Source organism: Erythrolamprus reginae, chromosome 12, assembly GCF_031021105.1.
Source record: "Erythrolamprus reginae isolate rEryReg1 chromosome 12, rEryReg1.hap1, whole genome shotgun sequence".
NCBI classification, from domain to species: Eukaryota; Metazoa; Chordata; class Lepidosauria; order Squamata; family Dipsadidae; genus Erythrolamprus; species Erythrolamprus reginae.
The window spans coordinates 30,873,823-30,898,549 of NC_091961.1; the positions used below are offsets into that span (position 1 = coordinate 30,873,823).

The 24,727-nt window shown below is 42.7% G+C and overlaps 1 protein-coding gene across 2 annotated transcripts in view; it reads left to right on the forward strand.

Annotated features, from left to right (window-relative positions):
• Positions 1-6,789: 6,789 nt before the first annotated feature.
• TRIM29 (tripartite motif containing 29) overlaps positions 6,790-24,727 on the forward strand; it is a 44,831-nt gene continuing 26,893 nt past the window's right edge. The window contains exon 1 of one of the 2 annotated variants that reach the window (XM_070765842.1): positions 6,790-7,943. In XM_070765842.1, the coding sequence (XP_070621943.1) occupies positions 7,101-7,943 (843 nt within the window). In that variant the 5' untranslated portion in view covers positions 6,790-7,100. The remainder of the gene's footprint in view (positions 7,944-24,727) is intronic. The other variant, XR_011560460.1, reaches the window with a different exon arrangement.

Consider the following 24,727-nt stretch of genomic DNA (forward strand, 5'->3'; position numbering starts at 1 on the left):
TCTTTCTTTCTTTCTCTCTCTCCCTTCTTCCCTCCCTTGGTCCTTCTTTTCTTTCTTTCTTTCTTTCTCTCTCTCCCTTCTTCCCTCCCTTGGTCCTTCTTTTCTTTCTTTCTTTCTTTCTTTCTTTCATTCGTTCTTTCTTTCTTTGCCACAATATAAGTATACTCAGGATAAATATAAGCGCAATTCTATCTTTTTTCTTTTTCTTCCTTTTCCATTTTTATTTCACGATTATATCTTTTCTTTCAATTCTGTATTGTTTTTCCCTCGTAAAGAAGTTGCATTTTGTACTTTAAAAAAAATATCAGAAAAACTCTTGGGAAGTTCGACAGCTTAGCTGTGTACAGCACAAGCTGGATCCTTGTTCTAGGCCAACTAAAGGGAAAGTGGGACTGGATTAACGTGTTTGTGGGAACTGTTTTCACCAAGCCTCCAGCCTGGGTGGCTCTCGTGGGGAATTCCAGCCAGGATTGCTTTGTATTTGTTATAAGTAAAGTATCTCCAGTTTTTCAAGCGTGGAGGCCCAAGGGATCCCCAAGAGATCCTTTGCTTCTCTTCAAAGAGAGACGAACTCATGCAAAATTAAAACAACATTAAAGTACAACATTGTAAAGCACAACAACAAGGACCTGCAATAAAAGGAAGATTAACGGATAACAACGGTAGCAATTGATGATCCAAACTTTCTGAAAGGTTTTTTTAAAATTGTTAAACAGAGCAAAGCAGGGGAATTTCAAAGGATTTCATCCCTGAACTTTCCAACCGAAGCCCCCTGAAACAATGGGTTGAATTAAACTGAATTTATCCGATTTTTGCACAGCCCAGGATGTAGTGCTACAGTTCTTGAAACCTAAAGATGCTTAGAAATACATTTATATCTGAGAGATAAAGCGAATTTGAAAATCCCCTTTTTCTGCCCCAGGAGAGAGAAAAAAATTATCTAAAAGATAGAAACCCCCCCCCCCCCAACCTGTTCCTTAACCTGTTCGACATCCTTTGACATTCCTCAAATAATCCACAGATGCTTAAAAAATAAATCAGTGCCGCGTTTAGTTTTTGGCAAAATCTGGATTGACGGTTACACAACCTTGAAGGACCACACCTCCCGTGGAAGGCAGCGCAACCCAGAAGTCACACGGGTTTCTTTCATTGAAACACCCTTCTAGCTGACTGCGCATCAGATTCCCACATGTTTTGCTGTGTCCCACAGCCCTGGCGTGACTCGGCTTTCATAGAAGTGATCCCGCTGCATAGAGCGCTGGTGAGACCCCATTTGGAATCCTGTGCTCAGTTCTGGAGACCTCACCTACACAAAGATATTGACAAAATTGAAGGGGTCCAAAGACGGGCGACAAAAACGGTGGAAGGTCTTAAGCGTCAAACTTATCCGCTCCGAGTCCTCGGAGAGGGGTGGCATAGAAATCTAATAAATAATAATAATAACAATAACAATAACAACAACAACAACAACAACAACAATAATAATAATAATAATTATTATTATTATTAGGAAAGACTTCATGAACTCCATCTGTAGAGTCTGGAGGACAGAAGGGAAAGGGGGGGGGACACAATCAAAACATTTAAATATGTTCAAGGGTTCAATAAGGTTCAGGAGGGAAGTGTTTTTAATTGGAAAATGAACACAAGAACAAAGGGGCACAATCTGAGGTCAGATGGGGGAAAGATCAGAAGCAATTTGACTGAAAGAGTAGTAGATGCTTGGAACAAACTTCCAGCAGGCGTGGTTGGTAAAAATCCACAGTCACTGAATTTAAACATGCCTGGGATAAACATATATCCATCCTAAGATAAAATACAGGAAATAGTATAAGGGCAGACTAGATGGACCATGAGGTCTTTTTCTGCTGTCAGTCTTCTATGTTTCTATGTTTCACTCGCCTGCGATGATAAATGGAACACTTGCCAGATGATTATGATAATGACAACATTGCATTTTTTAAAAAAAGGAAAGAGAGAGAGGAAGCAACGTGAGAAAATATTATTTGACTGAAAGAGTAGTAGATGCTTGGAACAAACTTCCAGAAGATGTGGCTGGTCAATCCACAGGAACTGAATGTAAACATGCCTGGGATAAACATAGATCCATCCTAAGATAAAATACAGGAAATAGTATAAGGGCAGACTGGATGGACCAGGAGGTCTTTTTCTGCTGTCAATCTTCTATGTTTCTATGTACCAAAAATAGGGAAGATTTCCAGAACATAAAAGAAAAACTGAATGGAGGCCTTTTGAGAACTTCCCATTTTGCCCATATATCTTGAATACACGTAGAGGAAAACCACCAATGGAAGAAGAATTCCAACAGAGTAAGTTCCCAGCAGCTGGATTCCTATATTTTTAGTGCGACCCAGTCATTCTTCTATATTTCTATGTTTCACTCGCCCACAATGATGAATGCAACACTTGCCCAGCGATTATGATAATGACAACATTGCATTTTTTAAAAAAAGGAAAGAGAGAGAGAGGAAACCTCTGCAGCGCCACCGTCGAGAGGCGTTGACCGGAGCACTTTGTCACTCTCATTCCTAACACTTCGCTCCACCCCAAAGCGTCTAGACATGTCTGGCGTGGAAGGCAGTGACAAGAAGGATCCCAGCGCCAGCTGAGACATGAGCCAAGGGGTCGTGGTTGACAAATGCCTGCTCTCGGCAGCGTGTAGAGGAATGTCAAACCACAACGAATGACATTCCTCTGCTTTGTGCTTTGGCCAAATTCTCCGGAGGAGAAGCACAAAGTGTCTTCCTGCTCTAAATCTAGGTGTTTCCCATACTTGACTGAGCCGGAAGATTAAGTATGACCTATAGACAATTCTCCCCACTTCCCCCACACCCATGGAGTGGGAGGACATGAGTATTGAGGCATGGTGGCACAGTGGTTAGAGTGCAGTACTACAGGCCACTTCTGCTGACTGCCGGCTGCTTGAGATTTGGCAGTTCAAGTCTCACCAGGCTCAAGGTTGAGTCAGCCTTCGAACCTTCCGAGGTCACTAAAATGGGGACCCAGATTGTTGGGAGTAAAGTGTTTAGAGGGGGCTGTAAAGCACGGTGGTATATAAGTCTAAGGGCTATTGCTAGTCCTTCTTTCCTTCCTTCCTTCCTCCCTCCCTCCATAGTTCCCTCTAAGCTGAGCAGTGAGCAATCGCTCACTTAAAAATCATCATCAACTCAGAGTTTTCCAAACCTGCCCAGAAGCCGAGAGGGAAAGAGTGAGAGGGAAGGAGAGAGAGAGGAAGAGGGGATAGAAAAAAGATAGAAAAAAGAGAGGAAGGAAAAGAGAAAGAAAAAGAATGGGAGTAAGGAAGAGAGAAAGAAAATAAAAATCTAGTTTGAAACTAGCTCAACTATTTAAGTGGCATTTTGATATTGATTGAGTTGCCCTATTATGAGATCACTGTTATAGACACACAGTACAGTATTTTATTTTGAAATTCTCTGAGGCAAAACAGGGTGGGGTTTTTATTTGTTTGTTTGTTTGTTTGTTTGTTTGTTTAATATTTCTGTGCCGCCCAGTCCCAAAGGGACTGCCACTCAGACACTATACTTTTCCGCCCACCCCCCCAAAAAATTAGAGGGACCACTGCCTCCCTCCCTCCTTCTCTCTCTCCTTACCTTCCTTTCCTCACCCCTGCCTCCCTCTTCTCCCTCCCTCTCCTCCCTTCCTCCCTCCCTCCCTTCCTTCTTTCTTTCTTTCTTTCTTTCTCCTTTTTTCCTCCCTCCCTCCTTCTCTTTCTCCTTCCCTTCCTTTCCTCACCCCTGCCTCCCTCTTCTCCCTCCCTCTCCTCTCTTCCTCCCTCCCTCCCTTCCTTCTTTCTTTCTTTCTTTCTTTCTTTCTCCTTTTTTCCTCCCTCCCTCCTTCTCTTTCTCCTTCCCTTCCTTTCCTCACCCCTGCCTCCCTCTCTTTCCTCCCTCTCCTTCCTTTCTCCCTTTCTCCCTTCCTTCCTTCCTTCTTTCCTTCCTTCCTTCTTTCTTTCTTTCTTTCTATCTCTCCTTTTTTCCTCTCTCCCTCCTTCCCTTTCTCCTTCTCTTCCTTTCCTCACCCCTACCTCCATCCCTTACTCCCTCCCTCTCTTCCCCTTCCTTCCCTCCCTCCCTCCCTCCCTCCCTCCTTCCTTCCTTCCTTCCTTCCTTCCTTCCTTCCTTGAACTGCTGTTATTATTATTATTTATTAGATTTGTTTGCCACTAGGACTTCAAGGTCCCTATCACAGTTACTACTGTTGAGCAAGGTACCACCTACACTGTACCTGTGTGATTTGTTTTTCTTGCCTAAATGGAGAACCTGACTTTTTTCACCCTTGAATTTCATAAAAGTATGCATGTGAATGTTTGATTTACTACTGTGAGAGGGATCTTGGAGTCCTGGTGGACAACCATTTTTAGTGGACAACCAAAGTCACTCTTTTACAGGGCCTTTGAACGTCCACTAAACCAATGGTTAGAGATTGAGGACGACCTGCAGATCCACCCAAGAACCTGAAAAAGTTGCGCCATCGTCTTAACATTCCTGCAGGCTACTGTTGGGAGAAACAAGGCCAACATACCAAGGGCCGCCCAACCTACATCCAACCTGTAATGTCCTAAGATGTGTTTATTTAAACAATAAATTAATAAGGTGCTTCTTTTCAGAAATTGGAGGAAGGCTGATGTTTCTAAAATGGAGTTGGAGGAAGTTGTCTACACCCGTGAGGAATCCTTAGTGTCTAATTAACAAACAAGGACATGCAACGTAGCCTTATTTACTGAAAAGCCTCATTAGGATGGTAAGTGGTTGCTCACATAAATGAAGGTGTTGATTTCAGGAAAAGATGGACGTATGTGTGTCACTCATGAGGTCAGGGCAGTGGAAAAAGAGAAGGTGAGAAGTCTTCTCTTGGTTGTGGGAAGGTTTGCCTATTGGCCGATGACTCTGCAATAGAGTTGATATTCCTGGAGGCATCTGTAATATGGCAAATGACTTAGCTTTACTAGATAAGTGGTCAAAGCAATGGAAACTGCAGTTTAATGTTTCCAAATGTAAATAATTCACTTGGGGAAAAGGAATCTGAGTATTGTATTGGCAGTTCTTTGCTAGCAAAAACTTCGGAAGAGAAGAGAAGGGTCGTGATTTCTGACAGTTTCAAAATGGTTGAACAGTGTGGTCAGGCGGTAGGGAAAGCAAGTCGAATGCTTGGCTGCATAGCTATAGGTATAACAAGCAGGAAGAGGGAGATTGTGATCCCGCTGTATAGAGCGCTGGTGAGACCCCATTTGGAATAATACTGTGTTCAGTTCTGGAGACCTCACCTACAAATAAATATGGATAAAATTGAACGGGTCCAAAGACGGGCTACAAAAACGGTGGAAGGTCTTAAGCATAAAACATATCAGGAAAGACTTCATGAACTCAATCTATATAGTCTGGAGGACAGAAGGGAAAGGGGGGGACATAATCAAAACATTTAAATCGGTTAGAGGGTTAAATAAGGTTCAGGAGGGAAGTGTTTTCAATAGGAAAGTGAACACAAGAACAAGGGGGCCACAATCTGAAGTTAGTTGGTTGAAAGATCAGAAGCAACATGATAAAATATTATTTGAATGAAAGAGTAGTAGATGCTTGGAACAAACTTCCAGCAGACGTGGTTGGGAAATCCACAGTCACTGAATCTAAACATGCCTGGGATAAACCTATCTCTGTCCTAAGATAAAATACAGGAAATAGTATAAGGGCAGACTAGATGGACCAGGAGGTCTTTTTCTGCCATCAATCTTCTATGTTTCTATATTTTCAACCCTGCTCCTATATCTGTGGCCCTTCCTCATTGATTTAAATAGAAGCAGCGTGAGAGTTTGCAATTATATTCTGGAAATAAAATAGACGGGGGTTAACATTGAAGGTCAGAAAAGATAATACCTGAAGGAGAATTTCAAAGTCTGAGATGACCAAGTTCTATAAAATTTTGGGTTGTCCCGGAGAGCCCTGGGTGGCATCGGGTGCTGAGGGTGCCATTCTCTCCTTCTTGATGTTTAGTAGCTGGTTCCTTATTCTCTTCATGAATTTTAATTGCAAGTTAAATTGCTTGTGTTCATGCGTCCCGCTTAATAAAACTTGCCTGGTGGATATTTTCCACCTCTCTGGCTAATTCTACTTGTGCGTTCCTGCTGTCAAGAAGTAGTTATTTTTTGAAGCAGGTAGAAGGCCTGCTGGCAGCCTCATAATGAAAATAATTTTTGAAATAGAAAAAAGGAGGAGAGGAGGAGGGAGGAATTGAGAAGAAGGAGAAGGAGAAGAAGGAAAAGAGGAGGGGGAGAGGGAGGAGGAAGAGAGAAGAAGAGGAAGAGGAGGGGGAGGAAGAGAAGAAGAAGAAGAGGAGGAGGAGGAGGAGAGAAGAAGAGGAGGAGGGAGGAAGAAGAGAAGAAGAAGAAGAAGAGGAGGAGGAGGAGGAGGAAGAAGAAGCGAAGAGGAAGAGGAGGAGGAAGAGGGGAGGGGGAGAGGGAGGAGGAAGAGAGAAGAAGAAGAAGAGGAGGAGGAGGAGGAGGAGAGAAGAAGAGGAGGAGGGAGGAAGAAGAGAAGAAGAAGAAGAGGAGGAGGAGGAGGAGGAAGAAGCAAAGAAGAGGAAGAGGAGGAGGAAGAGGGGAGGGGGAGAGGGAGGAGGAAGAGAGAAGAAGAAGAAGAGGAGGAGGGAGGAAGAGAGGAGGAGAAGGACCAGGAGGAAGAGGAGGAGGAGGAGAAGAAAGAAAGAAAGAAAGTAGTGTGACACATAAAACAGCTTTTCACTCCCTAACCTGGTTAGACAGGTATATTTTAGGGTGTGGAGCACCTTCTATAATTAAGCAGGATTCCTTGATGCCTTTTGTAACATCTCTTGGCCTGTCTTCTCTCTGGCGTTACCTGTATAATCTAGGTGTTTCCTTCTCCTCCCCATTTTCCAGGTGTGGCATTTAGGTAATGCTTTCCCTGCCTTCCTTTTTCATTCCTCGCTGGGATCAAGGCCCGAGAACTCAACCGCTTCTGTGAAGAAAAGGTGCAAACGATTCGATTCTACCCTTCGCAGAGAAGAAGCCAGAAAGCCAACGCAGGGGGGCCATAAAGGACCACGCGATGGAGACGGCGAGGACAAACGGGACCGCAGGCAAGCAAGAGGAGGCCAAGACCCCCTCTTCGCCCAAGAAGGAGACCGAAGAAGTGAAGAAATCCACCAGCCCAAACAAAGCTGAGAAAGAAGCCAACAAAAATAATGTGGCGCCCAACGTGGAGACGGCGCAACTCAAGAATCCCATGTTCGCCGGAGGTGACTGGAAGAGACCCATCATCCAATTCGTGGAGTCGTCAGATGAGAAGAGGTCAACCTACTTCAACATGGAGTCTGGGGAGGCCAAGAAGTCAAACTTCCCTGCTGCAGGAGAAACCCGGAGGTCTCAGGTCACTTTTCCAGAACGAGGTGATCTGAGGAAGCCCCTGTTCAACGTGGAGACCAAGAAATCATTTGGCGGCGAAGGAGAAGGGAAGAAGACGATGTTCTCCAGCGGGCAGATTTCAGATCTAAGAAAGCCCATCATCACCTTAGGGGAAACCGGCGAGACCAAAAGGACCAGCTTCAACCGGGTCAGTAGGGTCCCTACGGGAAGACCCCGAGTGTTGGTGGAAGAGGTCCTTTGCGACTCGTGCATCGACAACAAGCAGAAGGCGGTCAAGTCCTGCCTGGTTTGTCAAGCCAGCTTCTGCGAGCTCCACCTGAAGCCCCACTTTGAAGGGGCCGCTTTCCGAGACCACCAGCTGCTGGATCCCATCAAAGACTTTGAAGCCAGGAAATGTCCCATTCATGGCAAGACCATGGAGCTTTTCTGCCAGACCGACCAAGTCTGCATCTGTTACCTCTGCATGTTCCAGGAGCACAAGAACCATACCACCGTGACGGTAGAGATCGAGAAGTCGGGAAAGGAGGTACTGTTATTTATTTATTTTTTGTTTGGGGCATGCTGTTGAACCTTTACTCTTTCTTTCTTTCCTTCTTTCTTTCTATCCTTCTTTCCTTCCCTCCTTCCTTCCCTCCTTCTTTCTTTCTTTCTTTCCTTTCTCCCTCCCTCCCTCCCTTCCTATCTATCCTCCCTCCCTTCCTTCTTATTTTCTTTCTTTCTTTCCTTCCTTCTTTCTTTCTAAACTTCTTTCCTTCCTTCCCTCCTTCTCTCTTTCTTTCTTTCCTTCCTTCCTTCCTTTCTCCCTCCCTCCCTTCCTTCCTATCTATCTATCTATCTATCTATCCTTCCTTCCTTCTTATTTTCTTTCTTATTTTCTTTCTTTCTTTCCTTCCTTCTTTCTATACTTCTTTCCTTCCTTCCCTTCTTCTTTCTTTCTTTCTTTTCTCCCTCCCTCCCTCCCTTCTTTCTTATTTTCTTTCTTATTTTCTTTCTTTCTTTCTATCCTTCTTTCCTTCCTTCTTTCTTTCTTTCCTTCTTTCCTTCCTTCCTTTCTCCCTCCCTCCCTTCCTTCCTATCTATCCTTCCTTCCTTCCTTCTTTCTTATTTTCTTTCTTTCTTTCTTTCCTTCCTTCCTTCTTTCTTTCTATCCTTCTTTCCTTCCTTCCCTCCTTTCTTTCTTTCTTTCTTTCTTTCCTTCTTTTCTCCCTCCCTCCCTCCCTATCCTTCCTTCCTTCCTTCCTTCCTTCTTTCTTTCTTTCTTTCTTTCTTGGACTTATATGCCTCCCCTCTCCATGGACTAGGGGCAGCTTACAACATTTCAATAAAAAATACAATATATAAAACGCTTCTAATCCATTTAATAGAAATAATGAATTTAAAAATTAACTTAAAAAGCGAAACATTTAAAAATCAAACATTCCCATGCATACTTTTATGAAATTCAAGGGTGAAAAAAGTCAGGTTCTACATTTAGGAAAGCAAAATAACATGCACAGGTACAGTACCTGTGGTGCATTGCTCAACAGTAGCAACTCTGAGAGGGATCTTGGAGTCCTAATAGACAATCATTTAAATAGGAGCCAGCCGTGTGCAACAGCTGCCAAAAAAGCCAACACAGTTCTGGGCTGCATTAAAAGAGGGATAGAATCAAGATCACCTGAAGTGTTAATATCACTTTATAAGGCCTTGGTAAGACCACAATTGGAATACTGTCTTCAGTTTTGGTCGCCACAATGCAAAAAGGATGTTGAGACTCTAGAAAAAGTGCAGAGAAGAGCAACAAAGATGATTAGGCGACTGGAGGCTAAAACGGTTGCAAGAACTGGCCATGGCTAATTTAATGAAAAGAAGGACCAGGGGAGATATGATACCAGCGTTACAATATTCCACCCAGTTTCGGCAAGGAAGCATTTTCTCCCAAATGGGACCAAATAATCTAGATTGAATGCTAAGTGATATTTAACCAGTTAGGTTTTCTGTCTCTAGGCTCCACAAAGAGTTAATTGGACCTGGCTACCTCCATCACTGAATTGCTCAAGGTGCGCTGATTTGTACCTGTGCTGGGTTGCATTGCTTGCACTTAAAAAACATTTCATTTGAGGGAATGTACCCTTGGCGAATTATTGTTTTGGCTCATTCTCTTTTACCAAGTGTGTCTTCAGGCTGCCACAGCCACACGAAGAAAAAGCGACCAAGGATCACATTTATTTATTCTTATCTATGACCCAAAAGTTGACAAGGTGGAGGAAAATGGGGTAGATTTTAGAGAGCCTTGAATTTGTTAAAAACTGGACTTCTTTGGAAAAGATGCCAGCAATGTTTTGGGTGGGTTTTACAAAGAAGGTGTCGGGAGAAAATGCAACATCTGACTTGGTTTGAAGAGATGAGTAGAGTTTTAGCAAGGACTGAAAGAATAGAAAATAGGCTTTTTTTCAATATCTCATCTCATCCCTTCCCTTTCCCTCATTTCCTTTCCTTTCCTCCAATTTCCTCCCCCTTTCCTTTCTTTTCATTTCCATTCCCTCCTTTCCTTTCTTCCAATTTCCTCCTCCTTCCCTTCCCTTCCCTTCCCTTGATCAACCTGAAGAATCCACCTGCAACCACCGGGTTAAAAATGTGAAACATTCAGCTTACATTGGACAAGGGAGCCATGCAAATACTATTTAGTTATGAAAAGATAGTTAGGGAAAAAATCTAATTCCCCACCTCAATCCCTGCAAAGATAATCTACCGTGGACTAATTCTTTCCCTGACCTCTCGGCCAAAACACACACCGCAAGGAAAAGTGATTCTATTTTTTTTTAAAAATAACAATTAAAACCCGTAGTAGCCCTTATCACAGAAGACCTGGTAACCTGCTTTTATTTAGCCCCATATCCATAATTCTCCCCTCCCTCCCAGCCTGGTTGCAAGGCATCGGCCCAAGTAGCCATGCTGGGACTGGATTCTTGCTGAATTGTTTTGGAAATCTCTCTGCTGCTAATGCAACTACAGATGAGGAAGCATAGGCTGGTGGGGTTTTTTCTCTTTTGCTCCATCCCATCTTGAAATCCACGTGAAGGACATTTCTGTGAGCACCACCACAAGCTGAATGAGTGGCGGTACTTGAGACAAGGAAATACTTTTTGGTTTCAGGGCTTCTTTTCGGACAAGAGGCAAAACACCCAACCCACTTTAAAACAATCGGAGTGTAGATTTATTTATTTATTCAAGTATGCATTGGTAGTATTGGGGAATGCAGAACATGATACCACGGTCTTTCGAGACTGAAGGATGCCAATGCAATTGGTAGTATACAAAGATATAACTATGCTTATAAACATGATGCTAGTAAGAGAGAAACATTAGGACAGGGGACGGAAGGCACGCTGGTGCACTTATGCACGCCACTTATTGACCTCTTAGGAATTGGGAGAGGTCAACAGTGGATAGTCTAAGGATAAAGTTTTTGGAATTAGGTGATAGATGCTACAGAGTCTGGTAGTGAATCCCATGAATCAACTACTCAGTTATTAAAGTAGTATTTCCTGCAGTCGAGTTTAGAGCGGTTTACTTTGAGTTTGTATCTGTTGTGTTGTTGTGGTTGAAGCTGAAGTAGTCATTGACAAGAAGGACATTGTAGCAGATGATTTTATGGGCTATGATTAGGTCGTGTTTAAGGCAATGTAGTTCTAAGCTTTCTCAACCTAGGATTGTAAATCTAGTTGCGTAGGGTATTGTGTTGCGAGTGGAGGAGTGGAGGGCTCTTCTCGTAAAGTATCTCTGGACATTTTCTAGAGTGTTTATGTCCAAAATGCGTGTGTGTGTGTGTTTCCAGACAGATGAGCTGTATCTCGGCATGGGCTTTAAATCCCGGCACCACACCCCCACTACATTACATTTTTCCGATTCTGCAAATTATCTGCAGATCTCACTCTTTCTCTCCACTCTTCTCTCTTCCCAAGTTCTTCAAAGTTGTTGAAGTTGAGAATCAGCTCACGCAGATGTGTTTTTGAGTGTGGGATGCACTGGGCTGCTTTAAAAGGGCTTCATATCTTTTAAAGCTATTCTCCAAAGCACCAGAAGGTAGAACAAGAAGCAATGGGTGGAAACTAAACAAGGAGAGAAGCAACTTAGAACCAAGGAGAAATTTCCTGACAGTTAGAACAATTAATCTGTGGAACAGAAGTTGCCTCCAGAAGTTGTGAATGCTCCAACACTGGAAGTTTTAAAGAAGATTTGTTTGTTTGTTTATTTGTTTAAATTTGTCAAACATGTATAGGGTAGTACCGTAGTAGTTTATATCAACATAAACATAAGTCAAAAGTAACGAGAAAGAGGACAATAGGACAAAGACGGTAGGCACAGTGGTGCGCTTGGGTGTTGGGTAACTTTTTAAGATGGTTGGGTACCATTTAAGATTTAAGATGGGAAGATGTTGGATAACCATTTGTCTAACGTATTGTAAGGTTTCTTGCCCAAGCAGAGGGTTGCACTAGATGACCTCTAAGGTTTCTTCCAACTCTGTTGTTGTTGTTGTTGTTGTTGTTGTTATAATAATAATAATAATAATAATTATTATTATTATTATTATTATTATTAGTAGTAGTAGTAGTAGTAGTAGAATTAGTAGAATTAGAAGTATCTCCGGAACCGCCTTTTGCCGCACAAATCCCAGCGACCGGTTAGGTCCCACAGAGTTGGCCTTCTCCAGGTCCCATTGACTAAGCAATGTCGTTTGGTGGGACCCAGGAGAAGAGGCTTCTCTGTGGTGGCCCTGAACGTCTGGAACCAGCTCCCCCCAGATATCAGAGTTGCCCCCACCCTCCTTGCCTTTCGCAAGCTCCTTAAAACCCACCTCTGTCGTCAGGCATGGGGGAATTGAGACTTTTCCCTCCCCCTAGGCTTACAAAATTTATGCATGGTATGTTAGTATGTATGAGTGGTTCTTTAAATTGGGGTTTTTTAGATTATTTTTAATATTAGATTTGTTTTCATTGTTTTTTCATTGTTGTTAGCCGCCTGGAGTCTTCGGAGAGGGGCGGCATACAAATCTAATGAATAAATAAATAAAATAATAAAATAAATTAGTAGTATTGTTAGAGGGATGTCCAGCTTTGGCAACTTTTAGACTTCTGGACTTCAACTCCCAGAATTCCTATTAAAAATTGCCAAATTTTGAGACTTTTGTTTTAAATAACCCATTTCTCTAGGCTTTGGTTGGCTTTGCCAACAGATTTAGTTTGCTGCCCATTTATTTAGCAAGCCACAGTTAAAGAAGCTGGTTTGTAGGCAGGATGCTTGAACTCATTCACCGACTTGTGAAAAACCCGTAGGTGTTTGCAATTCTGCAAGACTTTTTTTCTCTCTCTTGTTGTCAACGACGGATGCTTTAAAGATTAGCAGAGAGGCAAATTAGAACCAATTTGCTGAAATCTGGTGAGATTATATGGATTTTGGAGCTTCGTGGATGGCAGAGGAAGCATTTAAAACCCCCCGAAGCGTCATATAAACCAACCCAACGTTAACATTTGAAACTGTTGGTTTCTTGTTGCATTTTTTCCCATTCTTGTTGTCTAACCTGCTTTCAGTTTTTGAAAAGCTTTTAGCGCCACTCATTTAAAGAGACTTTGCAATGGAAGTTTTAAAAACTCCGTAGAGGCTGGAGAAAATAAAAGAACAAAACTGTATAAGCAGAGGTTCTCAACCTTCCCAATGCCACAACCCTTTAAGCATCTTACCCCCCAACAATCTGGGTCCTCATTTGACCCACCTCAAAAGGACGGAAGGCAGAGTCAACCTTGAGCCGGTGGTGAGATTTGAATTGCTGAACTATAGCTAGCAGTTAGCTGAAGTAGCCTGCAGGGCTGCACTCTAACCACTACTATATATGCTGCTATATACACAGAGTATCCATACAATAAAATTCACATAATGCCTAAAGCAGTGTTTCCCAACCTATGTACGTTGGGATTGTTGTGTGTGTTGGGTCTGATCTTTAGGCCAGTGTTTCCCAACCTTGGCAACTTGAAGATATTTGGACTTCAACTCCCAGAATTCCTCAGCCAGCAAACGCTGGCTGGGGAATTCTGGGAGTTGAAGTCCAGATATCTCTCTTTCTTCTTCTTCTTCTTCTTCTTCTTCTTCTTCTTCTTCTTCTTCTTCTTCTTCTTCTTCTTCTTCTTCTTCTTCTCGACTTCTTCTTCTTCTAGACTTCTTCTTCTTCTTCTAGACTTCTTCTTCTCTTCTTCTTCTTCTTCTTCTAGACTTCTTCTTCTTCTAGACTTCTTCTTCTTCTTCTTCTTCTTCTTCTTCTTCTTCTTTTCTTCTTCTTCTTCTAGACTTCTTCTTCTTCTAGACTTCTTCTCTTCTTCTTCTTCTTCTTCTTCTTCTTCTTCTTCTTCTTCTTCTTCTTCTCTTCTTCTTCTTCTTCTAGACTTCTTCTTCTAGACTTCTTCTTCTCTTCTTCTTCTCTTCTTCTTCTTCTTCTTCTTTTCTTCTTCTTCTAGACTTCTTCTTCTAGACTTCTTCTTCTTCTTCTTCTTCTTCTTCTCTTCTTCTTCTTCTAGACTTCTTCTTCTTCTCTTCTTCTTCTTCTTCTTCTTCTAGACTTCTTCTTCTAGACTTCTTCTTCTTCTCTTCTTCTTCTTCTTCTTCTTTTCTTCTTCTTCTAGACCTCTTCTTCTTCTTCTAGACTTCTTCTTCTTCTCTTCTTCTTCTTCTAGACTTCTTCTTCTTCTCTTCTTCTTCTTCTAGACTTCTTCTTCTTCTAGACTTCTTCTTCTCCTCCTCTTCTCCTCCTCCTCCTCCTCCTCCTCCTCCTCCTCCTCCTCCTCCTCTTCTTCTTCTTCTTCTTCTTCTTCTTCTTCTTCTTCTTTTTCTTCTTCTTCTTGGAATACTCCAAGTCAAAGTATTCCTCAAAATTCCAATTTTATTTTCCACACTGAAAAACCAGAATCCGAGTTTCCCACCCAGTTGAAAGTTCATGTCCCCCGTCCATAAACTTGTCACGTTGCCCACTCAGATTGTGCCAGCATGGCAAGTCCTCCTTCTGCTTCCGCCCAGGTGGGTGGGCATAAGATGACCTTGAACCCCCTCAAAAGAAGGCTTTGTGGTTGCATCTGCTCCCTCGTGAAAATCACCCCTCCCAAGTTCCCATAAACCACCAGGCCTTCTATAGATAGTTTGGCAACCCATTAATTCATCACCACCTTGACCTGAGAAAGAAATGGTAATATAAATCCAATTTCATCCGACAGAGAAACTTAGGATTTCTCCTCCTGCCCTTACATGTCTAGCTACACCTATTTTATTTAGTCATTCACATCTAAACAAATCTTTGCTTGCGGTGGACAATCTTATGTGGCTCTGGGGCACACGTTGGGAGGGGGAGGTGTTGATCACACTGGCTAGACTTACAATGTAAATATCTCGCTCACATCTGGGTTCGCCCAGCACATTACTCATGGTTAATTGAACCTCAATTTGCTGCATTAATCCAAGATGCTGGGTTCACACACCACCCTGAACTTTCAGCTGGAATCAAGCTTTGCCCAGCCCAACTGGTTAGCTAGTTCTGACATGGATAGACTCCGTTTCTAGTGGGACCAGGATTTCTTGTATTTTGGGGAATTTTGGGGAATTTTGATGTTTTAAGATACCGATGGGTTCTTGCTATTTTATCCAACCTTCTAACTTATTGGTTTAAAAGAATACCAGACCTGGAAGTTCACCTTGGAGGTCTTCTAATCCAACCCCCTGCTCAAGTAAGATACTCTATACCAGGGGTCTCAATTTACCCAGGGGGCCGCTGGAGGTAGAGTCTGGGTGAGGCTGGACCGCATCAGGTTTTCCGCAAGAAAAACTCTTACAAAAGCATTCCAATGTTATCAAATGTCTCTATTTTTTCATCTGATTTTGTGTTGAAAAATAAAAATAAATTAACAAATTCCTAAGAAAAAAAATCAACCAATCAGTAATAAATAAATACAATGAAAATGATAATAATAATATGCCCATGTCACACCAACACTCCGCAGTCTGCATTGGTTGCCGATCAGTTTCCGGTCACAATTCAAAGTGTTGGTTATGACCTATAAAGCCCTTCATGGCACCGGACCAGGGTATCTCCGGGACCGCCTTCTGCCGCACGAATCCCAGCGACCGGTTAGGTCCCACAGAGTTGGCCTTCTCCGGGTCCCGTCAACAAAGCAATGTCATTTGGCAGGGCCCAGGGGAAGAGCCTTCTCTGTGGCAGCCCTGGCCATCTGGAACCAACTCCCCCCAGAAATTAGAATTGCCCCCACCCTCCTTGCCTTTCGTAAACTCCTTAAAACCCACGTCTGTCGTCAAGCGTGGGGGAACTAAGACATCTCCCCCTGCCTATGTAGTTGTAGTGCATGATATGACTGTTTGTATGTTTGTTATATTGGGGTTTCTTGCTTTTAGATTTTAAATGTGTAATTGTTATCTTAGATTTTTTAATTATTAGATTTGTTAATATATATTGTTTTTGTTGTTGTTGTGAGCCGCCCCGAGTCTGCAGAAAGGGGCGGCATACAAATCTAATAAATCAAATCAAATCAAATCAATTATTAATAATAATAGTAATAATAATAACAAAAACAACAAAATAACAACAACAACAATAATAATAATATAGCAACTCCGCACACAACACTGAAAAGTGCCATTCGTATCAAACTTGGGCCGCACTAACATTAAACTTTGATATTGAGGTGGGGGCCACAAACTATTGTCCCGAGGGCCACAGTTGAGACCCCTGCTCTATTCCATTTCCGACAAGGAGTTATCCAGTCTCTTTTTCAAAGCTTCTACAACTTCTGGTGGCAAGCTGTCCCACTGGTTAATTGTCCTAATTGTCAGGAAATTTCTCCTTTCGTTCTAGGTTGTTTCTCTCCTTGATTAGTTTCCAACCATTGTTTCTTCTCCTGCCTTCAGGTGCTTTAAATAAAGTCAATAGCAACAGCATTTAGACTTATATACTGCTTCCTAGTGCTTTTACAGCTTATAGTAGTTTATGGAGTCAGCATATTTTCCCTTAGCAATCTGGGTCCTCATTTGACCCACCTAGGAAGGATGGAAGGCTGAGTCAACCTTGAGACGGTGGTGAGATTTGAACTGCTGAACTACAGCTTGCAATTAGTGGAAGTAGCCTGCAGTGCTGGGCTCTAACCACTGCGCCATCCCGGCTCTTATAGGTGCACCCCCCCTCTTCTTTGGAAGACAGCTGTCATGTCACCCCCAGTCCGTCTTCGCTGGCTGGGGAATTCTGGGAGTTGAAGTCCAAATATCTTCAAGTTGCCAAGGTTGGGAAACACTGGGCTAAACAACCTAAACAGCTTATGGATTGTAAATTTTAGTAATATTGACCATGCATAATCGATAGATTGGATTTTATTATGGATTTTATCTGCTATTGATCATTTTATCCTACAACTTTTGGTTGTGCATTTACTAAGTGTTTTTACCTGTTTTGGTCAATGACTGCAAAAATAAAAATAAAAATAAATAAATAATAAAAATAAATAATAAATAATAAAATAAATAAATAATAATAATAAAAAATAAATAAATAAATAAATAAAAATAAATAAATAATAAAAATAAAAATAAATTAATTAATAAAAATAGATACATTGGAATTGCAGAACAAACAATAGGAAAAACTACTGTGACGCTCTCTACATGGGGCTACCTTTGAAAACTGTTCGGAAACTTCAGATCGTGCAGAATGCAGCTGCAAGAGCAATCATGGGCTTTCCTAAATAGGCCCATATTACTCCAACACTCCGCAGTCTGCATTGGTTGCCGATCAGTTTCCGGTCACAATTCAAAGTGTTGGTTATGACCTATAAAGCCCTTCATGGCACCGGACCAGAATATCTTCAGGACCGCCTCCTGCTGCACGAATCCCAGCGACCGATTAGGTCCCACAGAGTCGGCCTTCTTCGGGTCCCGTCGACTAAACAATGTCGTCTGGGGGGGACCCAGGGGAAGAGCCTTCTCTGTGGGGGCTCCGACCCTCTGGAACCAGCTCCCCCCTGAGATTAGGATTGCCCCCACCCTCCCTGCCTTTCGTAAACTCCTTAAAACCCACCTCTGTCGTCAGGCATGGGGGAACTAAAACATCTCCCCCTTGCCCATGTTGTTTTGCCGTTTGATTGATTGACTGTGTGCCTGAAAATAGGTGACTCCGCAAACTCGGGGCGGCTCACAACAATAATATATATATATATTGGGATTGTTTTATGAATTTTTTAACTTAAAATTGTAATTAGATTGGATTTGTTACTATGTACTGTTTTTATTATTGTTGTGAGCCGCCCTGAGTTTGCGTAGAGAGGCGGCATATAAATCCAATAAATCTAATCTATTAAATCTAAAAGGGAAAAGAAGGGAGGGGGGAATCAAATTTTTGCTACCAGTACTGTGTACCTGACCCTATCCACAGGAGCCCACCACTGGATGTAACCTGGGTCATAAATTAGCCGCTTGACTCTCCATCCCTCCCAAATTTCTCGACCTGGGCTGCTTTAAGATGGAGTTGGGAGACTTTGGGGAGTTGAAGTCCACCCATCTCAAAGTGGGTCAGGTTGGGGAACGTTGCCAAGACCCTTCAATGCCTGGGCTGGGGGAAGGAAAGGGAAGGAGAGACGGAAGGCCAGAGAAGGCTTTTGCAAAGAGGGCCAAGGCACTGTGGGAACGTGTAGGAGGGAGGCCACCTGGGTAGCAATTAAAAAAGAATTAAGTAATTGCACAGAAGGGAGAGAGAGAGAGAGAGAGAAAGAACGGAGCTCGGATTTCTGGTTCCTCCACAACACAAGGGAGGCCCTGGCTTCGTCACCTTCGGAGTCCAGGAGCCGGTGGCCCCGACCCAGCGAAAGCAGCTGTGGCAGGGAGACTTTTCTGGGTAATTAGAGAAAAGGATTCAAACCATCCCCAAGGAGGAGAAGGACTGAAATAGAAAGGAAATCGTATCCCTTTCTCTCTCCCCCCCACACACGCACTTTTTCTTCCAAAGCAACTGACTCCACAGGTGGCTCCTTAAGGAAGGAGGATTTGGCCACCGGGGACCCCGGAAGGGAATTATGGTTGTTGTAGTGCAGTGTCCCTGTTGAACATTGCTAGACTGTCTAAGGGGGAGAATAGAAATGTCTCTATCTCTCCCTCCCTCCCCCTCTCTCTCCACCCTTTCTCCTATTTCCCTCTCCCTCCCTTTCGGCTCTCTCCCTCCTCTCCCTCTCTCCTCACACTCACTCTCTCTCCATCTTCCTCCCCATCTCCCTCCCCTTTTCCTCCCTCCCTCCTTCTCTTCTCCCTCTCTCCCTCACCCTTCCTCCCTCCTTTCTCTCTCTCTCCCTCCCTCTCTCTACCCTTTCTCCTCTCTCCCTCTCCCTCCCTTTCTTCTCTCTCCTTCTCCCTTCCTCCCTCCTTTCTCTCTCTCTCTCCCTCCCTCTTTCCTCTCTCCCTCTCCTTCCCTCCCTCCTTCTCTCCCTCTCCCTTCCTCCCTCCTTTCTCTCTCTCCCTCTTTCCTCTCTCCCTCTCCTTCCCTCCCTCCTTCTCTCCCTCTCCCTTCCTCCCTCCTTTCTCTCTCTCTCTCCCTCTTTCCTCTCTCCCTCTCCTTCCCTCCCTCCTTCTCTCCCTCTCCCTCCCTCCCTCCTTTCTCTCTCTCTCTCTCCCTCCCTCCCTCTTTCCTCTCTCCCTCTCCTTCCCTCCCTCCTTCTCTCCCTCTCCCTCCCTCTTTCCTCTCTCCCTCTCCTTCCCTCCCTCCTTCTCTCCCTCTCCCTCCCTCCTTTCTCTCTCTCTCTCCCTCTTTCCTCTCTCCCTCTCCTTCCCTCCCTCCTTCTCTCCCTCTCCCTTCCTCCCTCCTTTCTCTCTCTCCCTCTTTCCTCTCTCCCTCTCCTTCCCTCCCTCCTTCTCTCCCTCTCCCTTCCTCCCTCCTTTCTCTCTCTCTCTCTCCCCTCCCTCTTTCCTCTCTCCCTCTCCCTTTCCTCTTCCGCTCTCCGGCTATAATGTTTTAATATAGGGGAGGGGGGAACGATATTACCAAACAGAAGCTTTGAGTAGGGAAGCTGAGTTATTGTCATGATACTTTGAGAAATGCAATGTAGGGCTGCAAAAATTTTTGCTACCACACTGTGGGCGTGGCTTGTTTTGTGGGTGCAGCTTGGTGGCCATGTGACCAGGTGGAAGTGGTTTGACAATCATGTGACTGGGTGTAGCTTAAAGGTCATGTGACTGGCTCAAAGGTGGCCAACGTGATGTCACTCACGTCAAGGGTTAGGGTTCGGGTGCCTGGCCTCTCCACGCCTCAAAGAGAGACAATTTCCCTCCCTATTTACTATTACTGAACATCCAGAATATACTATTTAATTCTATGTATATATGCCACATGTGTACATACATATTACACACAGGCACACAAAAATATACACTATCCACTATATAACTCTATGTGTATGTACACACACACAAGCACGCACAACTCTTCTAAAATTATGCACATTCCACCTCATTTACTGTGATAGGGAAAATATACTCAGAGCCCAGAAGGGGGGGAAAAAATTAAAAAATGAAAATGTTGACCAAAAAAAATGAAAAATGACCAAAATTTTCCTACCCCTCCTGCATACCTGACCGTACCCGTAGGATCCCATCACTGATATAAAGTCAATAGGATTTCAATTTGCCTCACTTAATTTCCAATTTCTTCGATATATTCCATACTGTTGAACTAGGGCCAGGAATGTGTTTCCCCCCACAACTCACATAATAGTAATATCCCCATTTTGCCCCCATTAATCCTTTCTAATATTATTTATTATTATTTTTATTATTATTATTTATTCTTTGTCCAATATACAATACATATGGAAGAGAATAGACATTAAGTAATATATATAAAGATAGAAAGTAAAAAAGAAGAGAATATATATGATATAAGAGATATGGAGAGAATATATATGATATATATATATATATATATTTGATAGATAGATAGATAGATAGATAGATAGATAGATAGATAGATAGATAGATAGAAGGAGAGAATATGTATGATATATGAGATAAGGAAAGACAATTGGACAGGGGACGATAGGCAGATCAGTGCACTTATATACGCCCCTTACTGGCCTCTTAGGAACCTGGAGAGGTCAATCGTGGAGAGTCTAAGGGTATCTCTGAATTTAGTTCCTATCCTCACAGTAGTTGGAGTTGTATGTTTTCCCAGCAAACGTACCTGATGAGCAATATGTTGTTTTTAGTGCAAACTACTTTTGGGGTAAATTGGTTTCGAATGGTAAAATGGGAGTCATCGTTTTTCAGGAAAACAGGTTCCTTGTAGCGATGAAAACTTCTAATATTAGATTTCCCTGTTTTTGTCCTTTAAAGAGGTTGAAATGGTTCCTGCAAAGCTACACACACACACACCTACTCACACACCCATTAGAAAGTCTGACAGAGCAGAAATATGAAGCTAAGTGCAATATTTTAGGGCAGCTAAGACAACAGAAAAGCTTAAAAGCAATGATTAAAAGGGGGAGAAAAAAAATCTGCAAAGGACAGAAAAATATTTTGATTCCCACCATGTTTTGAGAATAAGATGCTGTAGAAGGCCAAAACTTTTATAATGGCTCCACCAATGATTTCATCCCATTTCAGAATATCTGAAGAATGATAGGGAAAGATTTGGATTTTGGACCTCCGTTTTTTATTTTATTTATTTTATTTATTCATTTGTCCAATATACAATACATATGGAAGAGAATAGACATGAAGTAATATATATATAAAGATAATATGTAAAAATAGAGGAGAAGATATATGAAAGGAAGAAAATATATATGATGTATGAGATAAAGGAAAGACAATTGGACAGGGGACGAAAGGCACACTAGTGCACTTATGCACGCCCCTTACTGACCTCTTAGGAACATGGAGAGGTCAATCGTGGATAGTCTAAGGGAGAAATGTTGGGGATTAGGGGTTGACACTACTGAGTCTGGTAATGAGTTCCACGCTTCGACAACTCGGTTGCTAAAGTCATATTTTTTACAGTCCATTCCAGAGGAGGGTTCCTAATGTTGCAGACCAGTTGTGTAGAACCATTAGTAATTTATTTTTATTTATTTGTATTTATTTATTTATATTTGTAATACAAGAATAGAATTATAGTTTGTATTAACATAACAAAACATAAAGAGGTGATAAAAAGGATAATAGGACAGAAGGAAAAGGACGGTAGACGATAAAGAGCGCTGGTGAGACCCCATTTGGAATATTGTGTCCAGTTCTGGAGACCTCACCTACAAAAAGATGTTGACAAAATTGAACGGGTCCAACGACGGGCTACAAGAATGGTGGAAGGTCTTAAGCATAAAATGTATCAGGAAAGACTTAATGAACTCAATCTGTCTAGTCTGGAGGACAGAAGGGAAAGGGGGGACATGATCGAAGCATTTAAATATGTTAAAGGGTTAAACAAGGTTCAGGAGAGAAGTGTTTTTAAAAGGAAAGTGAACACAAGAACAAGGGGGCACAATCTGAAGTTAGTTGGGGGAAAGATCAAAAGCAACATGAGAAAATATTATTTTACTGAAAGAGTAGTAGATCCTTGGAACAAACTTCCAGCAGACGTGGTAGATAAATCCACAGTAACTGAATTTAAACATGCCTGGGATAAACATATATCCATCCTAAGATAAAATACAGAAAATAGTATAAGGGCAGACGAGATGGACCATGAGGTCTTTTTCTGCCGTCAGACTTCTATGTTTCTATGTAGACACAATAGTGCACTTATGCGCGCCCCTTACAGACCTCTTAGAAAAGGGGAGAGGTCAACAGTAGATAATTCAAGGTTGAAGATTTGGGGATTTGGGGAAGAACGGAGCTTCAGTTCCCACATAGGTGCCATCCATCACAATTCAAAGTGTTGGTAATGACCTTTAAAGCCCTACATGGCATTGGACCAGAATACATCCGGAACCGCCTTCTACCGCACGAATCCCAGCGGCCGATAAGGTCCCACAGAGTTGGCCCTCCCTGGGTCCCGTCGACCAAACAATGTCATTTGACGGGCCCCAGGGGAAGAGCTTTCTCTGTGGCGGCCCCGGCCCTCTGGAATCAACTCCTCCCAGAGATTAGAACGGCCCCCACCCTCCTTGTCTTTCGCAAGTTACTCAAGACCCACCTTTACCGCCAGGCATGGGGGAACTGAGACATCCTCCCCCAGGCTTTTATATTTTATGTTTGGTATGTATGTGTTGTATGGTTTTAAATTGTCGGGGTTTTAGATATGTTTTATTTTAATATTAGATTTGTCTCACTGTTATATTGTTTTTGTATTACTGTTGTGAGCCGCCCCGAGTCTTCGGAGAGGGGCGGCATACAAATCTAATAAATAATAATAATAATAATAATAATAATAATAATAATAATAATAATCATCATCATCATCTTTGTGAACATACCCTGGGAATCTAGCTGGGAAGAAATTCAATCCCAGTGAATTACTGGCAGGGATTGCAAAGGAGGCCGTTTTTTGCATCTCTCGGGGTTTCAGGAGACCTCACATGATCCTGGAGAAGGCTCATTTATCCTTCCCATCCTGAACATAGCAGCTTGGAGAAAGCACATTCAAAGCTTGCAGGCATTTGGGAGCACACCAAGAACATTTCTGAGCATTGTTTGGCAGACCGTGTGGCTTTTGGGTAGTTTCTGTATGCAGCTGAAGTGCCTGCTTAATAAATCAAAGCGTTGGCTGACTTCTAACCTTGCCGGCCCTCCTTCTTAATATATTCTAGATCTAATTATATGATAACTGCGGCCAAGTTTCACCAAAATGGCTGGGCTGATTCTTAATCAGTTGCTCTTCTTTATTTTGGGGGGATAAATCAACAGCTAATTCTTGAAGATAGCAATAACACTAGCACTTAGATTTATATACCGCTTCACAGTGCCTAAGCAGTTTATAGAGTCAGCATATTGCCTCCAACAATCTGGGTCCTCATTTGACCCACCTTGGAAGGATGGAAGGCTGAGTCAACCTGGAGCCGGTGGGGAGATTTGAACTGCTGAACTACAGCTAGCAGTTAGCTGAAGTAGCCTGTAGTGCTGCACTCTAACCGCTGCGCCACAATGGGTCTTGAGGGAAGGGAGGGAAGGAAGGAAGGAAAGGAAGAAAGAAAAAGAAAGAAAGAAAAAGGAGGGAAGGAGGGAAGAAAGGAAGGAGGGAAGGAAGGAAGGAAAGGAAGGAAGGAAGGAAAGGAAGGAAGGAAGGAAAGGAAGGAAGGAAGGAAGGAAAGGAAGGAAGGAAGGAAAGGAAGGAAGGAAGGAAGGAAAGGAAGGAAAGGAAGGAAGGAAGGAAAGGAAGGAAGGAAGGAAGGAAAGGAAGGAAGGAAGGGAAGGAAAGGAAGGAAGGAAGGAAGGATAGCAATAGCATTTAGACTTAAATACTGCTTCACAGTGCTTTATAGCCCTCTCTAAGGCTATAGAATCAGCCTCTTGACCGCAATAATCTGGGTCCTCATTTGACCCACCTTGGAAGGATGGAAGGCTGAGTCAACCTGGAGCTGGTGGTGAGATTTGAACTGCTGAACTACAGCTGACAGTTAGCTGAAGTAGCCTGTATTACTGCACTCTAACCCCTGTGCCATCACAGCTCTTATAGACATTTCTGGGCCATTTGAGACCCAGTCCTAACTTTTCCTTCAAACCTTCTGCAGAAGGTCCATTTTCTTAGTCTTCTTCTGCAATGGTCAGTATTTTGCCTAAGTGGTCAACACAAATTTATCCAAAGTGGCAAATGAATGGTGTCTGGTCCCATTTTTCCCCCCTTCTCACATTGTTTTGTTTTCTGTTGTGGATAACAAAAAGACACCATCCAACAAGCGAACCAAAACGATCCTTGGATGCTGATAGGAATTTTGGTCGTTTTGATGCTACAGAAAGATTCCAGGTTGAAGAAGGTTATTCCTGGTTAAGCATTTTACATACACCCATGCAAATACGGTAGACCGGTGATTTCCAATCTTGGCAAATTGAAAGTGAGTAGACTTCAACAAGAGAGAGTGAAGCTATTCTCCAAAGTACCTGAGGACAGCACAAGAAGCGATGGGTGGAAGAGAAGCAACTTAAAACTAAGGAGAAAATTCTTGACCGAACAATTAATCAGTGGAACAGCTTGCTTCCAGAAGTTGTAAATTCTCCAACACTGGACTTTTAAAATTTAAAATTTATTTATTTAATCAGATTTATAGGGCACCCTTCTGCTCGCAGACTCAGGGTATTGGATAAGGAATAATA